The 18,826-nt window shown below is 35.3% G+C and overlaps 1 protein-coding gene and 1 long non-coding RNA gene across 2 annotated transcripts; one reads left to right on the top strand and one right to left on the bottom strand.

Annotated features, from left to right (window-relative positions):
* Positions 1–1,350: 1,350 nt before the first annotated feature.
* LOC131149755 (uncharacterized) lies at positions 1,351–12,030 on the bottom strand. Its single transcript, XR_009135291.1, has 3 exons — positions 7,056–12,030; positions 3,311–4,120; positions 1,351–2,194 (listed from the first exon to the last, which is right to left on the bottom strand). It is a non-coding gene; the product is annotated as an uncharacterized LOC131149755 (long non-coding RNA).
* On the top strand, positions 2,190–4,468 carry LOC131149754 (myb-related protein Zm38-like). The gene is made up of 2 exons (XM_058100475.1): positions 2,190–2,751; positions 3,241–4,468. Exons 1-2 carry the CDS (start codon positions 2,357–2,359, stop codon positions 4,103–4,105), a joined length of 1,260 nt encoding a protein of 419 aa, XP_057956458.1. The 5' UTR covers positions 2,190–2,356; the 3' UTR covers positions 4,106–4,468.
* Positions 12,031–18,826: the final 6,796 nt, after the last annotated feature.

Below are 18,826 nucleotides of genomic sequence, written 5' to 3'. Positions count from 1 at the left end.
TCACTTATATTTTTCCAACTAAATTTCTTAATTTACCCATTTTAGCATTCATGACCTAAAAAACATTTGAAGCTATTATTGAAAAAAACCTTTCAAAAAAAATTTGAAATTAGTAAATTATAAAATCCCTTCTCACCCACCATTATCTCATCACATTTGTGATCGTTGTTATGAAACTAGTAGGATTAACTAAGGATGAAAGTACAAGAAAGTTGGCTTTGTATAATTTGAGAATTACTAAATTACATATTCAAAAACAATGAAATCGGGAGATCGATTATATTTTAACACATTAATAGTGTTAAATACTAGTTTTTGCCAAAAAAGGGGAACAATATTTGAAACTAAACAGTAGTTCGAAGAAGTAATTTATTAGAAATAATGTGTACAAGTACCGTAAAATAGGGATCATAGTAATATATAATATATTGACTTAATATATGTTTAGCACAATTTACTCGATGAGTATGGCTTCAAACCATTTATATAATGATAAGTGAATATGTGTCAACTACTATTTTAAATTATATTTTACATCTTAGTGAAAAAAGAAAAAAATCTCTTTTGCTTATTTGTTAAAAGATGACTTGTCAAATACCAGCACTCACACGTTGACATGCTATTGAGAAATTTATTACTAACTAATTAAATATGACCATTCATCTATACGGAGATACCTTATCAAGTAAATAGTGATGCACCGAAAAGCTTTTAAGGAGAGTCTTTTCTTACAAGCTAATTAACAACAACAAATAAAGCCCTAGATCCTGTTCGGTGGGATCGATTATATGAATCTTTTTCTGCTAATTTATTTGATCATGGACAATTTTTTTCGACAAATTCAGGGTTAATGATTTTTTTTTACTTATTATCTCTTTTCAAGTTATTTTTAGTCTACATCTACCCATACTACTATTCAATCCTATTATTATATTGTATTATCAACTTAGATGAAGGTGAGATAAAGAGTATTGACTCTTTAAATTTATGACTTATTAATTATCTGCTAACTTTGATCACTTTTCATCGAAGTTACCCTTACATCAATAAAATCGATGTTTCTATCTTTTAATCGATCCCTAATTTATAAACAGTACTACTTTCTTAAACTTTTATCTGAGGCTTTTATCCCAAAATTTTGAGGAATTTAAACATGTTACTTTATTGCTAATATAGTCTTAAACATTTTTTTTATGAAAATTATTTTTTTTTTTGGTAATGTTATATCGTGAAATATACATGAATTTTTTTCTTCTATTATTCTTATTTTTTGACATCTTGAATTTCTCCTTTAAATATAAATTACTCTTCCCATTTACTAAAAAAAGAAATCAACAAGAACATTAGTAAAAATAAGAGCATAGAAATTTTTTAAATAAAAAAACTACTTATAAAGAAATAATTTTTTACTTCACTTCAACACAAGGGAAAATGGGAAAAAAAAAAAACAGAAACTTAAAAAGAAAGCCCAAGTGAGCTGGGGGCCGTAGGATCAGCAATCGGATGAATCGAACGGCGGGGATTAGATCAGGGGCGCGTCATTATTGGGGATTAGTGGATTACTTGCTCAAGGTGTATTTAAATATTTAAAATGCAGTGTGCACATGGGTTTTTATTCAGTGCTGCGCGGCGTACACACATTCATTTATCAAACCAGATAAGCAACGGGACCGCATTATATCATCCTCAATCGGTGCCAGCTGGCCCAATCGATGCGCAGCAGGCAAGTGGGTCCCCCCTCCCCACAAATCAGACCTGAGCAAGTCATTTCCAGGGATTGGCTCCTTTTTCTCATCATTTCTAGCACGCAGGCCATCGGAGCGTGGCAACCAATCCGTCCATCCAAGCCATTAAACCACCCCGCCAGCAAGTTGTAAACCTCTTCTACGATAATGCTTTGACTTCGCAAATCTATAGACCTTCTAATCTACTTTGTAGCGGCGCGTGGTAGTAACGTTCATAGATGCGCCTGGGATTGGACAACTTTCGGAATTGTTTATACACGCGCCATGCCGGAGCGTAGAACCAACCGTAGCAATCTGAACCAGTGGAACCTCCTCGTCAGCTGCTTTGCAACCCGAAGATGCGAGATCCTTCTGGTTCCCGAAACCCATACACCATTATAGACTGAGGCTGAGCTACAACCGATGGCGCGTGAATGTCACGATCTCGAAGGCGCGTGCTTTATTTCAGCCTGCATTGCAGCATGATCATACAAATGTGTGTGTGTGAGAGAGAGAGAGAGAGAGAGAAAAGAGGATTAGCACACCAGAGCCTGCGTACCAAAAAGAAGGAGAGGAAGAGATCGATAGGTGTGTGTCTGTGTGAAGTAATAAACTTCTAGAGAGAGAGAGAGATGAGGAACCCATCATCGGCGAAGAGTGGTGGAAGCAGTGCAGTAGCAGAGAATAATAACAATAATAATAACAACAATAATAATAGTAAGGGGAGCAGCGGCGGTAGTAGTGGTGGTGGTGGTGGTGGTGGAGGTAAAACCACGCCGTGCTGCAGCAAGGTGGGGCTGAAGAGGGGGCCGTGGACGCCGGAGGAGGACGAGGTGCTGGCGAGGTTCATAAGGAGGGAGGGGGAGGGGAGGTGGAGGACGCTGCCCAAGAGGGCGGGGCTCCTCCGCTGCGGGAAGAGCTGCCGCCTCCGGTGGATGAACTACCTCCGCCCCTCCGTCAAGCGCGGCCACATCGCCCCCGACGAGGAGGACCTCATCCTCCGTCTCCATCGCCTCCTCGGCAACAGGTAATTAGCTTACCTAATTCATTCATGCATATATCATAACGCTCTTTCTTGTGTTTTTAGGGTTTTCCTTTTCAATTTTGATCAGCTCGGGTTTCACTTTATCATACACACGCATCCACCATACACACGCATCCACCTCTGATTTTAATCAATCTCCCATATGGGTCACTCATGTTTTTTGTGTTTTCTTTCTGTCTAGGGTTTGTTCTGCTTCTACATAATTCTACTTTCAACTAAATAGTTAGGGTTTCACTTGCACACACACACACAGACATCCAAATCTGTTCCTCATCAATTCTCTCATCTGGGTCTCTCTTCTTTTTTGTGATTTCTACTTCCTAGGTTGTGTTTTGTTCTTTCTGATTCAGCAGCTAGGGTTTTTCACTGTACATGTAATACTATATAAACATAATTGAGCTTTCTTTAGGGTTTCACTGTACATGCACTACTAATTTAGCTTTTTTTTTTGGAAACAAATGAAATGAACAGATGGTCATTGATAGCTGGGAGGATTCCGGGACGCACAGACAATGAGATAAAGAACTATTGGAACACTCACCTCAGCAAGAAGCTCATCAGCCAAGGCATAGATCCCAGAACACACAAACCCCTAAACTCTAACACCACTACTTCTCACCTTAATCTCCCCCAATCTTCTGCTCCTTCTTCCTCATCTATACCAAACCACCACCATCATCATCTTCATCAAACTCGGCCAGTCGAAACCTCCCCTCAAAACCCTAATCACCAACACCACCATGATGATCCCGATCCGACTCCTCACGCTTCCGCGATCATCAATACTACTCACCACCATCACCATCATTTACATGAATCACCGGCGGCTCCGATAATTAATTCAGGCATCGTAAAGGGTGGACCGTCCTCTTCGCCCTCCTACGGATACTACGACGGTAGCGCTGCTGGATTTGATCAATATCACGCCCAAGCCAATCTTCCGAATTTTGACACTCCCGTGCCGGGTTTGATCAGAAACAATAGCAATATTCATATTACATCCGGGCTCGTCTACGAGGAAGAAGAGGACGAGATGATGAACCAGTGCCCCACCGACGACGTATTCTCTTCCTTCTTGAATTCGTTAATCAACGAAGACATGTTTGCCGGTTCAAGTGCTCAACACCAACTGCTGCAGCAGCCGAATGGGGCTAGTAACAACAGTATTGCACCACCGCAGGGTACTTCTGCAGATCATGCTACTTTGATCTCTTCTGCTCAGGCTTTTGGATTCGGCACAAGCTGGGAATCTGCTGTATTGTCTTCTACGACGTCTCCATTTCACAACCAGAGCGATCCAAAGAGGATTAGTGATCATATTGAAAAGCATCTCTGATCAGTAATCAATGGCCTGCAGTAAATATAATTAGTTAATTACTCGGTATCTTTCTGGGGTTTGGATTATTATTATTATCATTATCATTATTTTGAGTGTGTTTTTTTCGATCTAGCGATTTAGCAGTCTTGTGATTTGACGATCGTTGTTGTGTGTAGAATACATGCGAGTATGCATCATGTGTCGTTATATATATATTTTTTTTCTAAAGAAGCCTATATTGACTGGGCATATATACTGATATACGTAAAAGTGGGTGTGTACTTAATTACCTTATTAAGCTGCTTGAAGTAATTGTGCACATTTGTTTGTAACTCTGAGAGTACTTATATATATATAAAATTAAATTTCTTGATTTATTAGTTAATTCGAAAACAATTTAGCTGTTTCTTTCATATCGGTTAATGTCTCGATCATTGTAGTTTCATGCCACTGCAATATGCATGCTTCTGCATGTAGGTTAATGATATGTAGACATTTATTTGATCATGCAGTACTCTAGAAATGTAGGATGTTAGTTACAAGATGAAAACCCTAATGATCATTAATCATAAGTGATAGAATGTATATTTTATTTTTCAATAGAAGGCCTAATGCTGTTGTTTGTTCACATGATGGCTTAATTAAACTTTTATGATTTTAGAGATTTTGTATATATATTATGTGTGTGTTAATTTGGAATATATGCATCACGCCTGGAGGAGTACTTATATCTATAGATATACATTATTTGAAGCTTGATGATCGACATTATATTTCAAGGTAAAGCTTGAGATATTTGAGTTAGATCTTAATTTCATGAAATATTAGCTTGTATCTTGCATGCAAGCATGTCATGGTTTTCATGTCATCTTTGGGCTAATATTGAAGAATGGCTATGGAAATACACACACACACACACACACACACACACACACACACACACACACACACATATATATATATATATATATATATATATGTGGCGCGCGCGCGTGTGTGTACGTGTTTTTTATTTCGATAGTCTCACTATCCGATCAGGAAATTATACAGGGACCTACCCCTCCATGTATTAAGTGTATACTTATTTCTTAAACTCTAGACATGTGACAAATGAATCCTACATTCGTTAATATCATACATATAACCCATTCATATACTTGTTTTCTAAACTTTAAACATGTGGCAAATGGATCTTACATTTATTAATACGAGACATATAAAGAGAGGAACCCATTAGACCGATTCATTAATATCAAACATATAAAGATAGGGGCTCATTTGCCACAAGTTTAAAATTTAATTAATGGACATACAAACACGTGGATGGGCAAGAAATGATTCATTTGCCATATGTTTAGAATTTAAGAAATAGAAATATGGACATATGAAGGGATAAGTACCCTATATAATTTCTCATCTCACTAGGTTTATAAGGAAAAATTATACAAAAATCTCCCCTCCCACATGTTTGTATGCATGGTTGTTTCCTAAATTCTAAATATATTGAAAATGGGTCACTCTCTTTATATCTCTAATATTATTGAATGTAGAATGAATTTGTCACATGTTTAGTATCTAAAATGCAGACATACGGACATGTAGAGAGGGAGACCCCTGTATAATTTCCCAGTTATAAGCAACTATCGATCGAACTGGTCAATATGTTTATACACATGCATACACACACAAAGACACAAATATATATATATATATATATATATATATATATATATCTGTGTGTGTGTGTGTGTGTACATTATGTATGTTATGTATGTATATACATGCGTGCATATATTATTTGAAATATATGCATGCATGCCTGGAGTATATAAGATGATCAACATTATATATATTTCAAGGTAATGCTTGAGATATTTGAGTTAGAACTTAATTTCATGAAATATTTGTCTGTATCTTGCATGCAAGCATGTCATGGTTTTCATGTCATCTTTGGGTTAATATATATCTGAAGAATGGCTATGGAAATCTATGTGTGTGTGTGTGTACATGTTTTTTTTATTTCGATATATAGTCTCACTATTCGGAAAATTATACAGGGACTTACCCCTCCGTGTATGTGTATACTTATTTTCTAAATTCTAAACATGTGACAAATGAGTCATACATTCATTAATATCAGACATATAAAAAAAGGAACTCATTCATATACCTGTTTTCTAAACCCTAAGCATGTGGCAAATGGATCTTACATTTATTAATATCATATATATAAAGAGAGGAACTCCATTGGACCCATTAATCAAACATATAAAGACAGAGACTCATTTGCCACATGTTTAGAATTTAATAAATAGACATTCAAACACATGGATGGGATGGTAATGACCCATTTGCCATGTGTTTAGAATTTAAGAAGTATAAATACAGACATATGGAGGGAAAAGTACCTTATATAATTTCTCGTCTCATTAGGTTTATAAGAAGAAATTATACAGGAGACATTTTTCTACATGTTTGTATGCTTGATTGTTTCCTAATTCTAATACGTCTGATATTAATGAATGTAGAATGAATTTGTCAGATGTTTAATATATAAAATACAGACATACAGACACATAGAGGGGTAGACTCCTGTATAATTTCCCACTTATAAGAAACTATCGATCCAATCGGTCAATATATTTATACACATACATACACACACAAAGACACACACACACACACACACACACACACACACACATATATATATATATATATATATATATATATATGTATATATAGTTACCATATATGTACATATAAGCATGCTTACTGTATATTTATTTTCTAATATCAAAATCTACTATATATTATGAAATGGTTTTTGTTCACATATACTTAAAGCAATTAGAGTTACAAATTAAGTGGTTCCTTGATTTATTCTTGTGCACTACTAATACATATATATAATAGAAACTAATAATTTCTTTGGTTTGCATGTATATATAGAAAAAGATCCAAGTACCTTAATTCTAGCTAGCACAGCTGATGATGATCATGATGCGCCATGTTTTGAGTAGCTCTATCTTCATGCATATTTGCGGTATGCCCTTGAAATCCTCAATGGATTTTAATTCCAGTACGTACCATTCACAATAAGAATGTAAAGTTATAAGAATAATTTTGAAGAAAAAACATAGATAGATGGTGTAAAATGTGAAATATTAATTGATCGAGATATATTAGGCAGATGCAAAAGGTTCGAGAAGTAGAATTAGAAGCTTGAAAGTTAGAAGGTAATGATTTTAATTGATCATAAAATTAAAAATAATTTCACTAGGATAACGTTTGGAAGCTAACATAAACTTAATTAGAGGCTTGGATTTGGATTTGTGTGATTTAGACAAAATGTAATATAGAATTGTATTGGGTTTCTTCTAAATTCATACAAATCTAAATCTAAGCCTTTAAATCCATACTTTTGAATGCAAAAATAAAATTAAGTAGTAACCGCCACATACATTTTTTCACACGCTTCCTAATGGTAGGGTAAATATATATATGGGGAGTTAGTCTAGGCAGCACACAAGTTCAATTCTTCTACGATAGAAATTTGATTTGGTAAATTTGCAACTTTCAAGTTAGGTAAATGCTTCCAAAGTTTAAAGGCCACTAAACTTTGATTATCATGAGAATTGCCCATCTTTAATTTCCTTAATAGGACGTTCCTTAATTGGCCAAACTTCTCCTATAATAATTATATATTACAGGTTTTCCTTAGGTTTGATAAAGATTTATTGATGCGACGTACCAACCAATCTCGGCCATCCATGCATTCCACGCATGCATGCACGAGAGCATTACAATAACATGTGAAATGCACGAACGACCAAGATTGGACAATTACATCAATTTCAATTAGTCACTTCATTCTAGTTTATACTCTTTTTTCACTCTAACTTGAGCTCTTACACGAGAATAGTGTGTGTGTTTTTAGGTATACACCAAGACAAATTTAGCAACACCTTAATCAAGAATATTGCTAAATATATGTTCACTTAATTGGTTTACTTTTTCTTTTAATTAGTTTCACTTCGTTTATATAAGAAAGCAAATATATATAAGTGTTTCTATCCATCACAAGGAAATATTCATAAGATTTTTCACAACATGGCATTTAAGAATTGATTAAACCTTTTCCCATCCAATTAATCAATCCTAATATTTATCGGATGTTGCATCACTTGCAAAAAAATCTTATGAAAATTTTTTGCAATAATTTTTTTTTATTATTGATTCCTTCCTTGAGACTTGTTACTAATACGTGACTGACGCAACTGACCAATCTCGGCCATCCATGCATTTCACACATGCATACCGGCACACTAGCTCAAGAAATTTTATTCACTAGAGCAAGATATATGTATGGGTGAACACAACATAAAACAATTCTAAAGAGTTGTGTATTGGATTTGTAAACAAAAATTATGATAGACTATTCAATAGCGAAGTATTTTGCATTAATTTAGGAATAATTTTTTTTAATAAAAGATTGTAAAATTAACTTTAGAGATTAAAATTTCAAATCTTTTGATACGGACATATAAAAATAAATATTATTTTATTTTATTTTTTTTGGAAGAAGAACGTTAAAATTACTGTAGGACTCTAAGATTTTTCTAAAATTTCATTCGCCTAGTGCTCCCAGCCAATGGCTAGGTTGAATGTGGGTATACCGTAGGGTACAACATGCTTGAAATGCACGATTGGCTAGGATTGGACAACTGCGCCAGTCCCGACTATTTCTATTGATGTCTAACTTTATTTTATTTTTCTTTTTTGGTACATAGGTGAAAATAAAATATCTCAGGATAAGAAAATATCAGGCCCAATTTAGCCTATTTTCTGAAGTTTGCAGCTGGACCTAAGCCCAAGCCCACAAGGAGCCCAAGTGATAATTGGGTTTCTGCTGGACTCTAGTCAGCCTAAACTTCACTGCTGGCTAACCATTTTGGGTTGGGCCTAAGCCCATAAGGAGTCCAAATGTTGAGCCTCAAACTACAAGAAATGGACTGAGGCTTGGGGCCCACAAAAGCATATGATTTTGGAAAATAATAATAAAAATAATGTCCATTTTCCACATCAATGACGACCCTTTAATTAAGTCTTCACAGTGAGTAAAAAAAATAAAATAAAAAATAATAATATAATTTCTATTCATAGTCGAATGGGGCCAGCCAAACTAGCACAACTGATTTACTTGAAACTTAAGGGTCCGTTTGGATAGAAAAGGAAAAGAAAAATGAGAAGGAAACTCAATTTTTGATTATATTTTTTTCTTTATTTCAAATACCACTAAAAATAAATTTTTTTGTAATATGATTAAAAAAATAAGAAAAATCAGACGGGAATGGTATATAAGACCAAAATTTTGTTCATTGATTCGATATAATTTTTTTTTTTAATTTTCTTGATAATTAATCACGAGAAATTAAATTTTTTATATTTTTTTTTCCTTTTCCTCATATTTTCTAACTCGGTGTAACTGAACCAATTGATTCAATTTTACAAATATCGAATAAAATTGATAGTACAAAATGCCGGTAATAAAGGGTCGTGCAAAATGGAAGGGATGATCAGAATGAAAGTACAAGGCTGCCATTAAACCTTCACGGGTCTGAAAAATCTGCAGAGAAATTAAATTAAATAGGGTTTTTGGCTTTTAGGGAATGTAAAAATTTGAATATAGTGGGAGTGGGGGAAATGAAAAATGGCCATAAATTAAATTGGTGTGGGTGGGGATTTGACCTAATGTTCTTTTGACCCATATCTGATCCTCAAACCCAAAACTACTGGTCTTTATTTCTCCTAACTATCCTATTTTCATATCTGATTGGTGGATGGTTGACCTCCATTTGCTTGACCGACTGATGTTTCCACCTGCTGCTCTTTTTTTCTTTTTTCTTTTTAAGGAGTTTATAATATATATTATATTGGAAAAATATAATTCACCAGATTCTATAATGTGGGTGCCTGTGTGGCCTACTACTAGGATTTGCTCAAGTGATAAGGCCGAAATACCCTAAAGTCTTAGGTTCGATTCTCCACTTGCGATTTTATCGGGTGATTTACCAAAGATATGATAATGGGTAGATAGATTTTGCTCCGATTGAAGTTCCAAGCAAAAAATATGTACAAGTCTATTATTTGTGGAAGTTTTTATTTTCCTTTTTTTAAATTCTTTTTTTTTTAATATAAACATATGTCGGTATTTGTATATGATCGAATAAATATTTAAAATTAATAAAAATGATTGGGATATTCGACCGTAGTGCCTTGTAGGACCCACTTCTTCAAAAATTTTTAAATTAAATTCAATCACCTAATATAAATTCATGTACACTACAAGTCGATGCCCCAAATTTAGAATTATTTTTTTGACGAATTCAATTCAAGCACTTCATGTATTTCTTTTTTCTTTTTGATGTGTATATTTCTGAAAGAAAAATTAAAGTTAAAGACCTATTTCGAGTTTTTGATGGTCATATTATTGTATTCATGTATCACCCGTGTGCACGGATGTGTGTTACACTACTCAAAAAACTTTATTAATCATGATAAGCTTTTTATTTTTTGGTTTTTAGATTCTTATCATTTCACCAAAAGTATACCAACTTTTCAAATTCAATCATTTTACTTTCTTGATTAAATGAAATTAATCATGATTTATTATACACAAGCCTAGAAAAATTATATGTCATCATGGCATCTCAGCATACCATCTAGAACAACGGGATACATGTAAGAAAAAAAAATTCATATATTTCTGCACCACCACAGTAATCTTTTCTAAGGATGACCCACTAGTGACTACCCTTAGAAAATAAAAAATAAAAAATAAATATGGCCCACTTGTCGAAAAATTCCAAGATATGCCACTATCGATTACAAAGGAACAATATCATTTATCACGAGCCCGTGACCATCATGGGTTCACGTGACAAACAAGAATTTGAGGCTAGCTATGAGTGCAATTTTTCCTCTTTTCTTTGCACGTCACGTGGCTCGTGATGGTCACAGGATCGTGACATGTGACATTTTCCGACTACAGTTTAGGAAGAAGTTGAAAACTACACCCTTTCCCGATTGAGAATCCCTTGGGTTTGTTCATCTGACAATATTAGGTTTTAGAAACAGAGCAGAAGCAGGGGAAGCATTTTGATAGACAAGAAATGTCTTACCTTGGTTTTGTCATGAGCTTAGGTTAACATAAAGCATTACACAACAAAATCACCATTTCTCTGGTTTTGTTTCTACTTGTTTGTGGCCTTCCATTTTTTATTCCTAGATATTCTTCGCATGCACGAATAAAATTTTTCATCATTTAACAAAATTATATACATACGTACAAGACATGGAAGTTAACTAAAAGAAGAAATAACGGCAAGAAACTACGCATTTTGATCATCATTCGGCGAAAACAAGAACGAGAATGAAAAGAGAAATAACAAAAATTTGGTACGCTATAATTTGAAACTGAAAAGAAAAGGAGAGGCATTAAGTAGACGCACATACCTTCAGGGGAGCTTCAGAAAATACCACTAATTAGAAATGCATAGGATCCTCAGGCAGATGATGATACATTAGTAACGAAGGATTAAGATACAATCAATGGCATGGGTATATGTAAACTTTGGAACGAAATGCAGAGAGAAACAGAGTATATAAGAACAGAGTGGTAGTTTGTAATAGCGGAAAGAAGAAGAAGAAACAGAGTATATAAGAACAGAGTCGTTGTTTGCAGGAGTAGAAAGAAGAAGAGCAGACTCTATAAGAACAGGTTCATTGTTTGTAGTAATGGGAAGAAGAAGAAGAAGAAGAAGAAGAAGAAGAGCTCACGAACAGAGTTGTTTCCTTTCAGTTTAAAATATTATGACCCACACGGCCTTATAAGCACTTGCAAGTTGGTGCTCCATTAGAGCTAGCCAATTAGGACAGGTCTTGGTGAGGTGATCATCAAATGGTCATATATATATATAATCTTGTATCTATACTTTGGCTTGGATTGACCGGTAGATGAGAGAGAGAGAGAGAGAGAGAGAGAGAGAGAGAGAGAGAGAGATGGGTTTGTATCTATGTGTGTGGGGAGAAAATGGCAAATGGGTTATATATGTTGAGAGAGAGGCCATAGGGAAAACCAACCAAACGTTCTCACCAGAAATATTTTTGGGTCAGAACTCAATTTTCAGACAAACCAACCTTTCTTCTCCTCTCTCTCTCTCTCTCTCTCTCTCTCTCTCTCTCTCTCTCTCTCTGTATATATATATATATATATATATATGTATGTATGTATATATGTAGTGTGCCCTTGGGTCCTGCAAGCTGCCCTTAATTTTTGGGGCATCTGCCCTGCATCTAGGATTAAATCCTCGTACGTACAGAGGCTTTAGGAATCAGAAGTTTCCATTTTTTTCGTTTTTTTTGTTTTTTTTGGTTTTAGGGAGTGCTGAAAGGCAGCCATACTTTATTAGTATTTTTTTTTTGACACATGTTATGTATTTTAATTACAAAAATGATCATACCAATCAATATTGAAATCTCCATGGGTTTATCGGCAAAGCATTGAAAGGTAGATCGCGTTTTCAAGTAGATTTTAGGTGAAGCTAGAGATAAACTAGACACATTCATACTCTCAACTTTGTCAAACCTATTTTCATATAAAATTAAGTTCTTATCTTGTCCTCCTCTTAACATGAAACAAAATTTCTGTTGGGTTATTACCTTCCATGTGGAGGAAAGCCCGAGTCGATTCTATTTAAGTCCAAAGCCCAGCCCTTAGTGTGATAACTTAAAGTAAGTCAGAAAAAGAGATGAGATGAGTGATTAGTTGCAGCTTTCCCAAGAGAGAGAGGAAAACATTGGGTTTTTTTTATACTATCCAGATTTCATCAAGACTCTGATCCCACTTTATCCGTGGTCCGATCGAATTGAAATTTGGAGGAGAGGTTCACAACTCAAGGAGCTATACGGTGAAGATTGGATTTTGAGCTTAGGAGTTGGGATTTGTGCTCGTGAATAGTGATTGCAATTTTGGTATATTCTCTCCAATTCTTTTTGTATTTGCCAAGATTGATGATATCTTGATGAGATATATTTATAACCTTTAATTGCGATTAGAGAAGATTTTGTGTACCTATTATTTTGTTGATAGTAGATATTTCAACTGGACTAGGTCCCATGATTCTTCTTTCTCACACTAGGGAAGTTCTCTACGTAAAAAATTGTTTGTGTTCTTGTGGTTTGGTGTGATTGATTATTTTTCGTATTATTTTAATTTTAGTACGTATAAAAGTAGAGATACACTATATTTGTTTACATATAGGGAGAAAAATTATTTCGTTGTGGTTGTTTGTTGATATCTCTCCCATCAAAGTGGTATCAGAGCCAGGTTGACAGATTGACAGGTTAGCAGTTTAAGTTATGGAAGTAAATATGAGTAGAATGATTAATCTCAATGGTTCAAATTAGTACATAGGAAAAGGAAAAATGGAGGATCTTCTTTATGTGAAAGTTTATTACCTACTGGTGTTTAGTGTTTAAAAATTAGAAAAAAAGTTTGATGTGGAATGAAATTTGTTACATCGATAGGTGTGTGGGTATATCAGGCAGTGGGTATATGATAATGTTTTGAACCATATTAGTGGAGAGACAAATGCGTGTTCTCTATCAAGTAAGCTTGAACATCTATATGCTAGAAAGACTACAAATAATAAGTTGTTTCTGATTAAACAAATGATGGCTTTGAGGTACCAGGACGGGACTCCTTTATCTGATCACCCGAATACATTCCAAGGAATTATTAATCAGTTGGCTGGAATGGATATTAAGTTTGATGATGAGATATAAGGGTTATGGCTGCTTGGTTCATTACCGGACTCGTGGGAGACGCTCAGAACTTCATTGTCTAACTCCACTCCAGAAGGTGTAATTATAATGGATATGACTAAGAGGTATTTGTTAAATGAAGAGATGAGAATAAAAACACAGGGATCCTCTTCACAGTTAGAGATCTTGGTTACAAAAAAGAGGGGGAGAAGTAAGAACATAGGTCCGAAGAATAGAGATAACAGTAGAAGCAAGTCCAACAAGTTTGCAAATGTTAAGTGTCATCACTGCGGGGAAAAGGGACACATCAAGAAATATTGCAGACAATTGAAAAAAGAGAACAAAAATGAGAAAGGGAAGGGAACGAAGAATGATGATGACAAAGATGATGATGATAGAGTTGCTACCACCACTTTTGTAGACTTCCTCATTGTTTATGATGATGAGATAATAAATGTTGCATACCATGAGACTAGTTGGGTGATTGACAGTGGTGCCTCCATTCATACTACATCTTGGAAGGATTTCTTTACATCCTATAGATTTGGTGACTTTGGAATATTAAAGATGGACAATGATGGCTTGGTAAAGTCATTGGAATTGGGGATGTGTATCCGAAGACAAATAATGACATGATCTTAGTTCTTATAAATGCGAAGCATATTCCTAACATTAGTTTGAATTTGATTTTTATCGGTAAACTTGATGACGAAGGGTATTGCAGCACTTTCAATGATGGCCAGTGGAAGCTCACTAGGGGTGTTATGGTTGTGGCTCGAGGCATGAAGCACTCTGCACTATAAATTATGCAAGCAAAGATCTCCAATGGCATTGTTAATGCGATGGAGAATAATGGTACAATAGAGTTGTGGCACAAGAGATTGGCTCACATGAGTGAGAAAGGATTAGCTCTACTAGGGAAGAAAAGTTTACTATGTGGACTGAAAAGTACACTTCTGAAAAGTTGTACTCATTTTTTGTCAGGGAAGCAAAGCAGAGTTTCCTTCAAGAATTCCCCTCATTCGAGAAAGTCAGAAATACTAGATTTGGAACATTCAGATGTGTGTGGCCCTATGAAGACGAGAACACTTGGTAGCTCTAGATACTTTATGACCTTCATAGATGATTATTCACGGAAGTTGTGGGTATATACCTTGAATTCAAAAGACCAAGTGTTCGCTGAGTTCAAGCAATTTCAAGCCATAGTTGAGAGACAGACTAGGAAGAAACTGAGGTACATTTGGACTGATAACGATGGAGAGTATTTCGGTCCATTTGATAAGTATTGCAGACAACAGGGTATTTGACATCAAAAGACAACTTTGAACACTCCTCAGTTGAATGGCATAGCAGAAAGGATGAATAGAACATTGGTTGAGAGAGTGAGATGTTTGCTTTCACAAGCCCAGTTGCCAAAATCCTTTTAGGGGGAGGCATTGAACACTATTGTTCATGTGTTGAATCCTACACCCTATATTCCTTTACAGTTTGATGTTCTAGACCGAGTTTAGACAGGTAAGGATGTTTCCTAAAATCACTTGTGTGTTTTTAGGTGCAAAGCATTTGTGTATATTCCAATAGATGAAAGGTCCAAACTTGATGAGAAAACGCAATAGTATATATTACTTGTGTCACGACTTGCTCATTTTCTACTTTTTTTTTCTTTTTAATATAATGAGATCAACATCATACATTCCAGCTCAGCAGATCACCATCCGCATGGACCCGTGGGTACCGGGGATATAACAGAATACATAGCAGAATCCTAAGCAGCAGAAAGCACATAATCATATACATTTCATCATAATATGCATTACAACACCAGAGTTACTACAATCACTGTATCTTAGTATATACATCCCAAAAATCATAACTAGGGACATTCCCCGCAAAATCTAACTGTCTCTACAAAAACTTACCCTTCAAAAATGGCAGATAAGCAACACTATATCAGCAGGGCTTTTCCCGCTCTCCTATCTGGTGCTCCTGAAAAGTTTATAAGATTTAAGGGTGAGACACCTCTCAGTAAGGGAAATAAACTAATACTAGTGTGTGGCAACATGAGTATTCTGTGTTCTACATATACCATACATAACATATTCAGTACTGTTTCGCCAAATCTGAAAAAGACATATATATATATATATATATATATATATCAACACATGGCAGAACATACTGCATTTTCATAAACATATCTCATCTCATATAGTAATAATAACATAAAAACAATCTTGGTAGGTTAGATGGCTGTTGTCATATATTACCCCCACATGACTGGGTTGTGTGGCTCGAAGGCTGGACCTGATAATGGTTGGCCGACCACTGCCAAGTCAAATATCCAGTTTGTAGGTCCGATGGGTCTGTCAGACCTGGTCCGTACACCAGGGGCGATCACAGCACACTTCTTAAATAACCATATTGACCATCCAATCTCACACCACTCTGTACAGCGGCATTAACACAGATATCATGATCACGAAGACCATGGACACATAGCAACGGTACCGTGCAAGTGCTAGCCTAGACCAAGCCAACCAAATTCTGATATCATATAATATATACTAAAACTGTGATAAATAGATATCTCATATCATTCATTTTCACATCAATCATATCATTTTGCATATATACGTGTATCATGAAAATCATCGGCCCATACGCCGGAATTACACATTTTATCATAGTTCGGCCCGTACGCTGGCAAAACATAGCACAGCCCGTACGCTGGCAAATTACAGTCATATAGCATGGCCCGTACTGATGTTTTGTTCTGGAGGATTGTGTTTTTAGGATGTTGAGTTAGGAACCCTGTGGGTATAAAGCCAGAATTATACAGGGGCTTTTCAAAGTTAAGGTAAGAGAAATATGTTATGTTAGGAATTTTCATAATGCTATCAGAGTCTTCATAAATACATATTTATACCAGTTCATTATATAGTAATATGAGTTTAAATACATGTGTGGCCTGAGTAGATTTTTATGTAATGAAGAAATGTATACAGCTTTCATGATGAATCATACTATACTAGATATACAGATATAGGTATATATATATATACGTATACATGTGTATAGTTTTGTTCAGATCAGTATTTATATCACAACTTTATACAGAACAATATATGCCAAGTTATAGTATGCCATGTTTCCTATTACCATAACATACAAAGTATATAGATAGAGTATATAGACAGAGATACAGAGGTAGCATCAAGATGCTACAGATACAGTATACAGAAATTACAGTATTTACAGTACGTAAAGATAACGTTATGGTAATTTTGGAAAACATGATGAAAATAGTAAAAGAGTATATATGTATATATGTATATATAGTATCAGATCCCTGTGGCAAAATTACAGATAGATACAGTTTACAGAGCACGGTACCGTTGCTAGATACAGATAGAGTGCAATTACATATCTCAGATAGTATGTGGGTACCGTCGACCGTACTCGAAGAGTATGCAACTCCTCAGTTCACTGGATGGAGGGGGTCGATTTGACGAGGTAGCAGCCAGTCCCAAGCTTAGGAGTGTATGCAGTTTGGCCGGGCCGAGGTAGTGTAGAGTGTACTGACTTATCTAGAGGGCCGACCAGGTAAAGTCCGGCCTACAGGCCACACAACCCTGTCATGAGGAGTCAAATCATGACGTACAGAGTCCCAAGGATAAAACACAGTTATGTATATGTATACAATTTTACAATATATGATGAGTATAGTATGATATTATCAGTATGAAAAGTAGAAAAACAGACGATACAATATATTTTAAATTGTGAAAGAAAGATATGCTATACAGATGATTTAATGCATTACAGTTCAGTTAATATTTTAAAAGTATCTTTAACTTAGTTGCCACACACTAGTAATAGCATATTTCCACTTACTGTGCGTTGACTCACCCCATTACTTTACCATTTTTCAGGTGAGCCAGCTAGGCGAGCAGATCAGGCTCGTGGATAGAAAGTTGTTTGATCACCCTAGTTATAGGGTGAGTTTTTGTCAGAGCTGAGTATTTTGAGTAGATGATGCTGGAGGGGTATTTTTGTGTGACTATGGTCTGTATATACAGAATTCTGGTATTACATAGTAAATATGTAAATTGTTGCATGATATGTGTTTCCGCTGCTTAGGTATGGATATGGATATATATATATATATATATATATATATATATATATATATATATATATAAATGGTATGAATTTTGAGGTCATTACATAAACGCCATTATCCACACAGGATATAACGTGGCCCACACAGGCACCACTACCCACACAGGCGCCATTATCCACACATGATATAACGTGACCCACACAGGCACCACTTTAGCTTCCGCAACGCGTGGCCCACACAGGCACCACTATTCACCAGTATCCAATCCCCATGACCTACCCGTCATACATTAGTAGAACAAGCTCCTCGACCTGCTAATGTCCTACCCCATATAAATGACAATATGACAAGCTCATCGACCTGCCAATGTCATATCATGATTTACATCTAAGCAATATAACAACCTCCTCATGCCAACGTTATATTGAGATGCATACGAATAACCAAACCAATTAGTTCACACAGACACATCCATGCATTACCACATCCGTATCCAACATATCAATACATTCCCACATAGGAGTCAAACATAAAAATTCATTCAGCATGTCATAATCATTCTAAACAACCCCTCATGCAAGCCCAAATACCACAGAAATTCATATTCAATTTATTAGAAAGAAATTGTTCTCATACCACAAGGTTTTAATATCATAAGAAATTATCCCAAATATAACCTTAAACCAAAATCATCATTTTTCCAGTAATCAGACTATTCTGAAAATCACATAGATAAATAATAAATTTCATATGCTCGTAAATAACTGGTTCATTTTAATAAAATACTG

The sequence above is a fragment of the Malania oleifera genome, chromosome 2, assembly GCF_029873635.1.
Source record: "Malania oleifera isolate guangnan ecotype guangnan chromosome 2, ASM2987363v1, whole genome shotgun sequence".
In the NCBI taxonomy this organism is placed as follows: domain Eukaryota; kingdom Viridiplantae; phylum Streptophyta; class Magnoliopsida; order Santalales; family Ximeniaceae; genus Malania; species Malania oleifera.
This window is presented reverse-complemented; position numbering and strand designations above follow the sequence as displayed.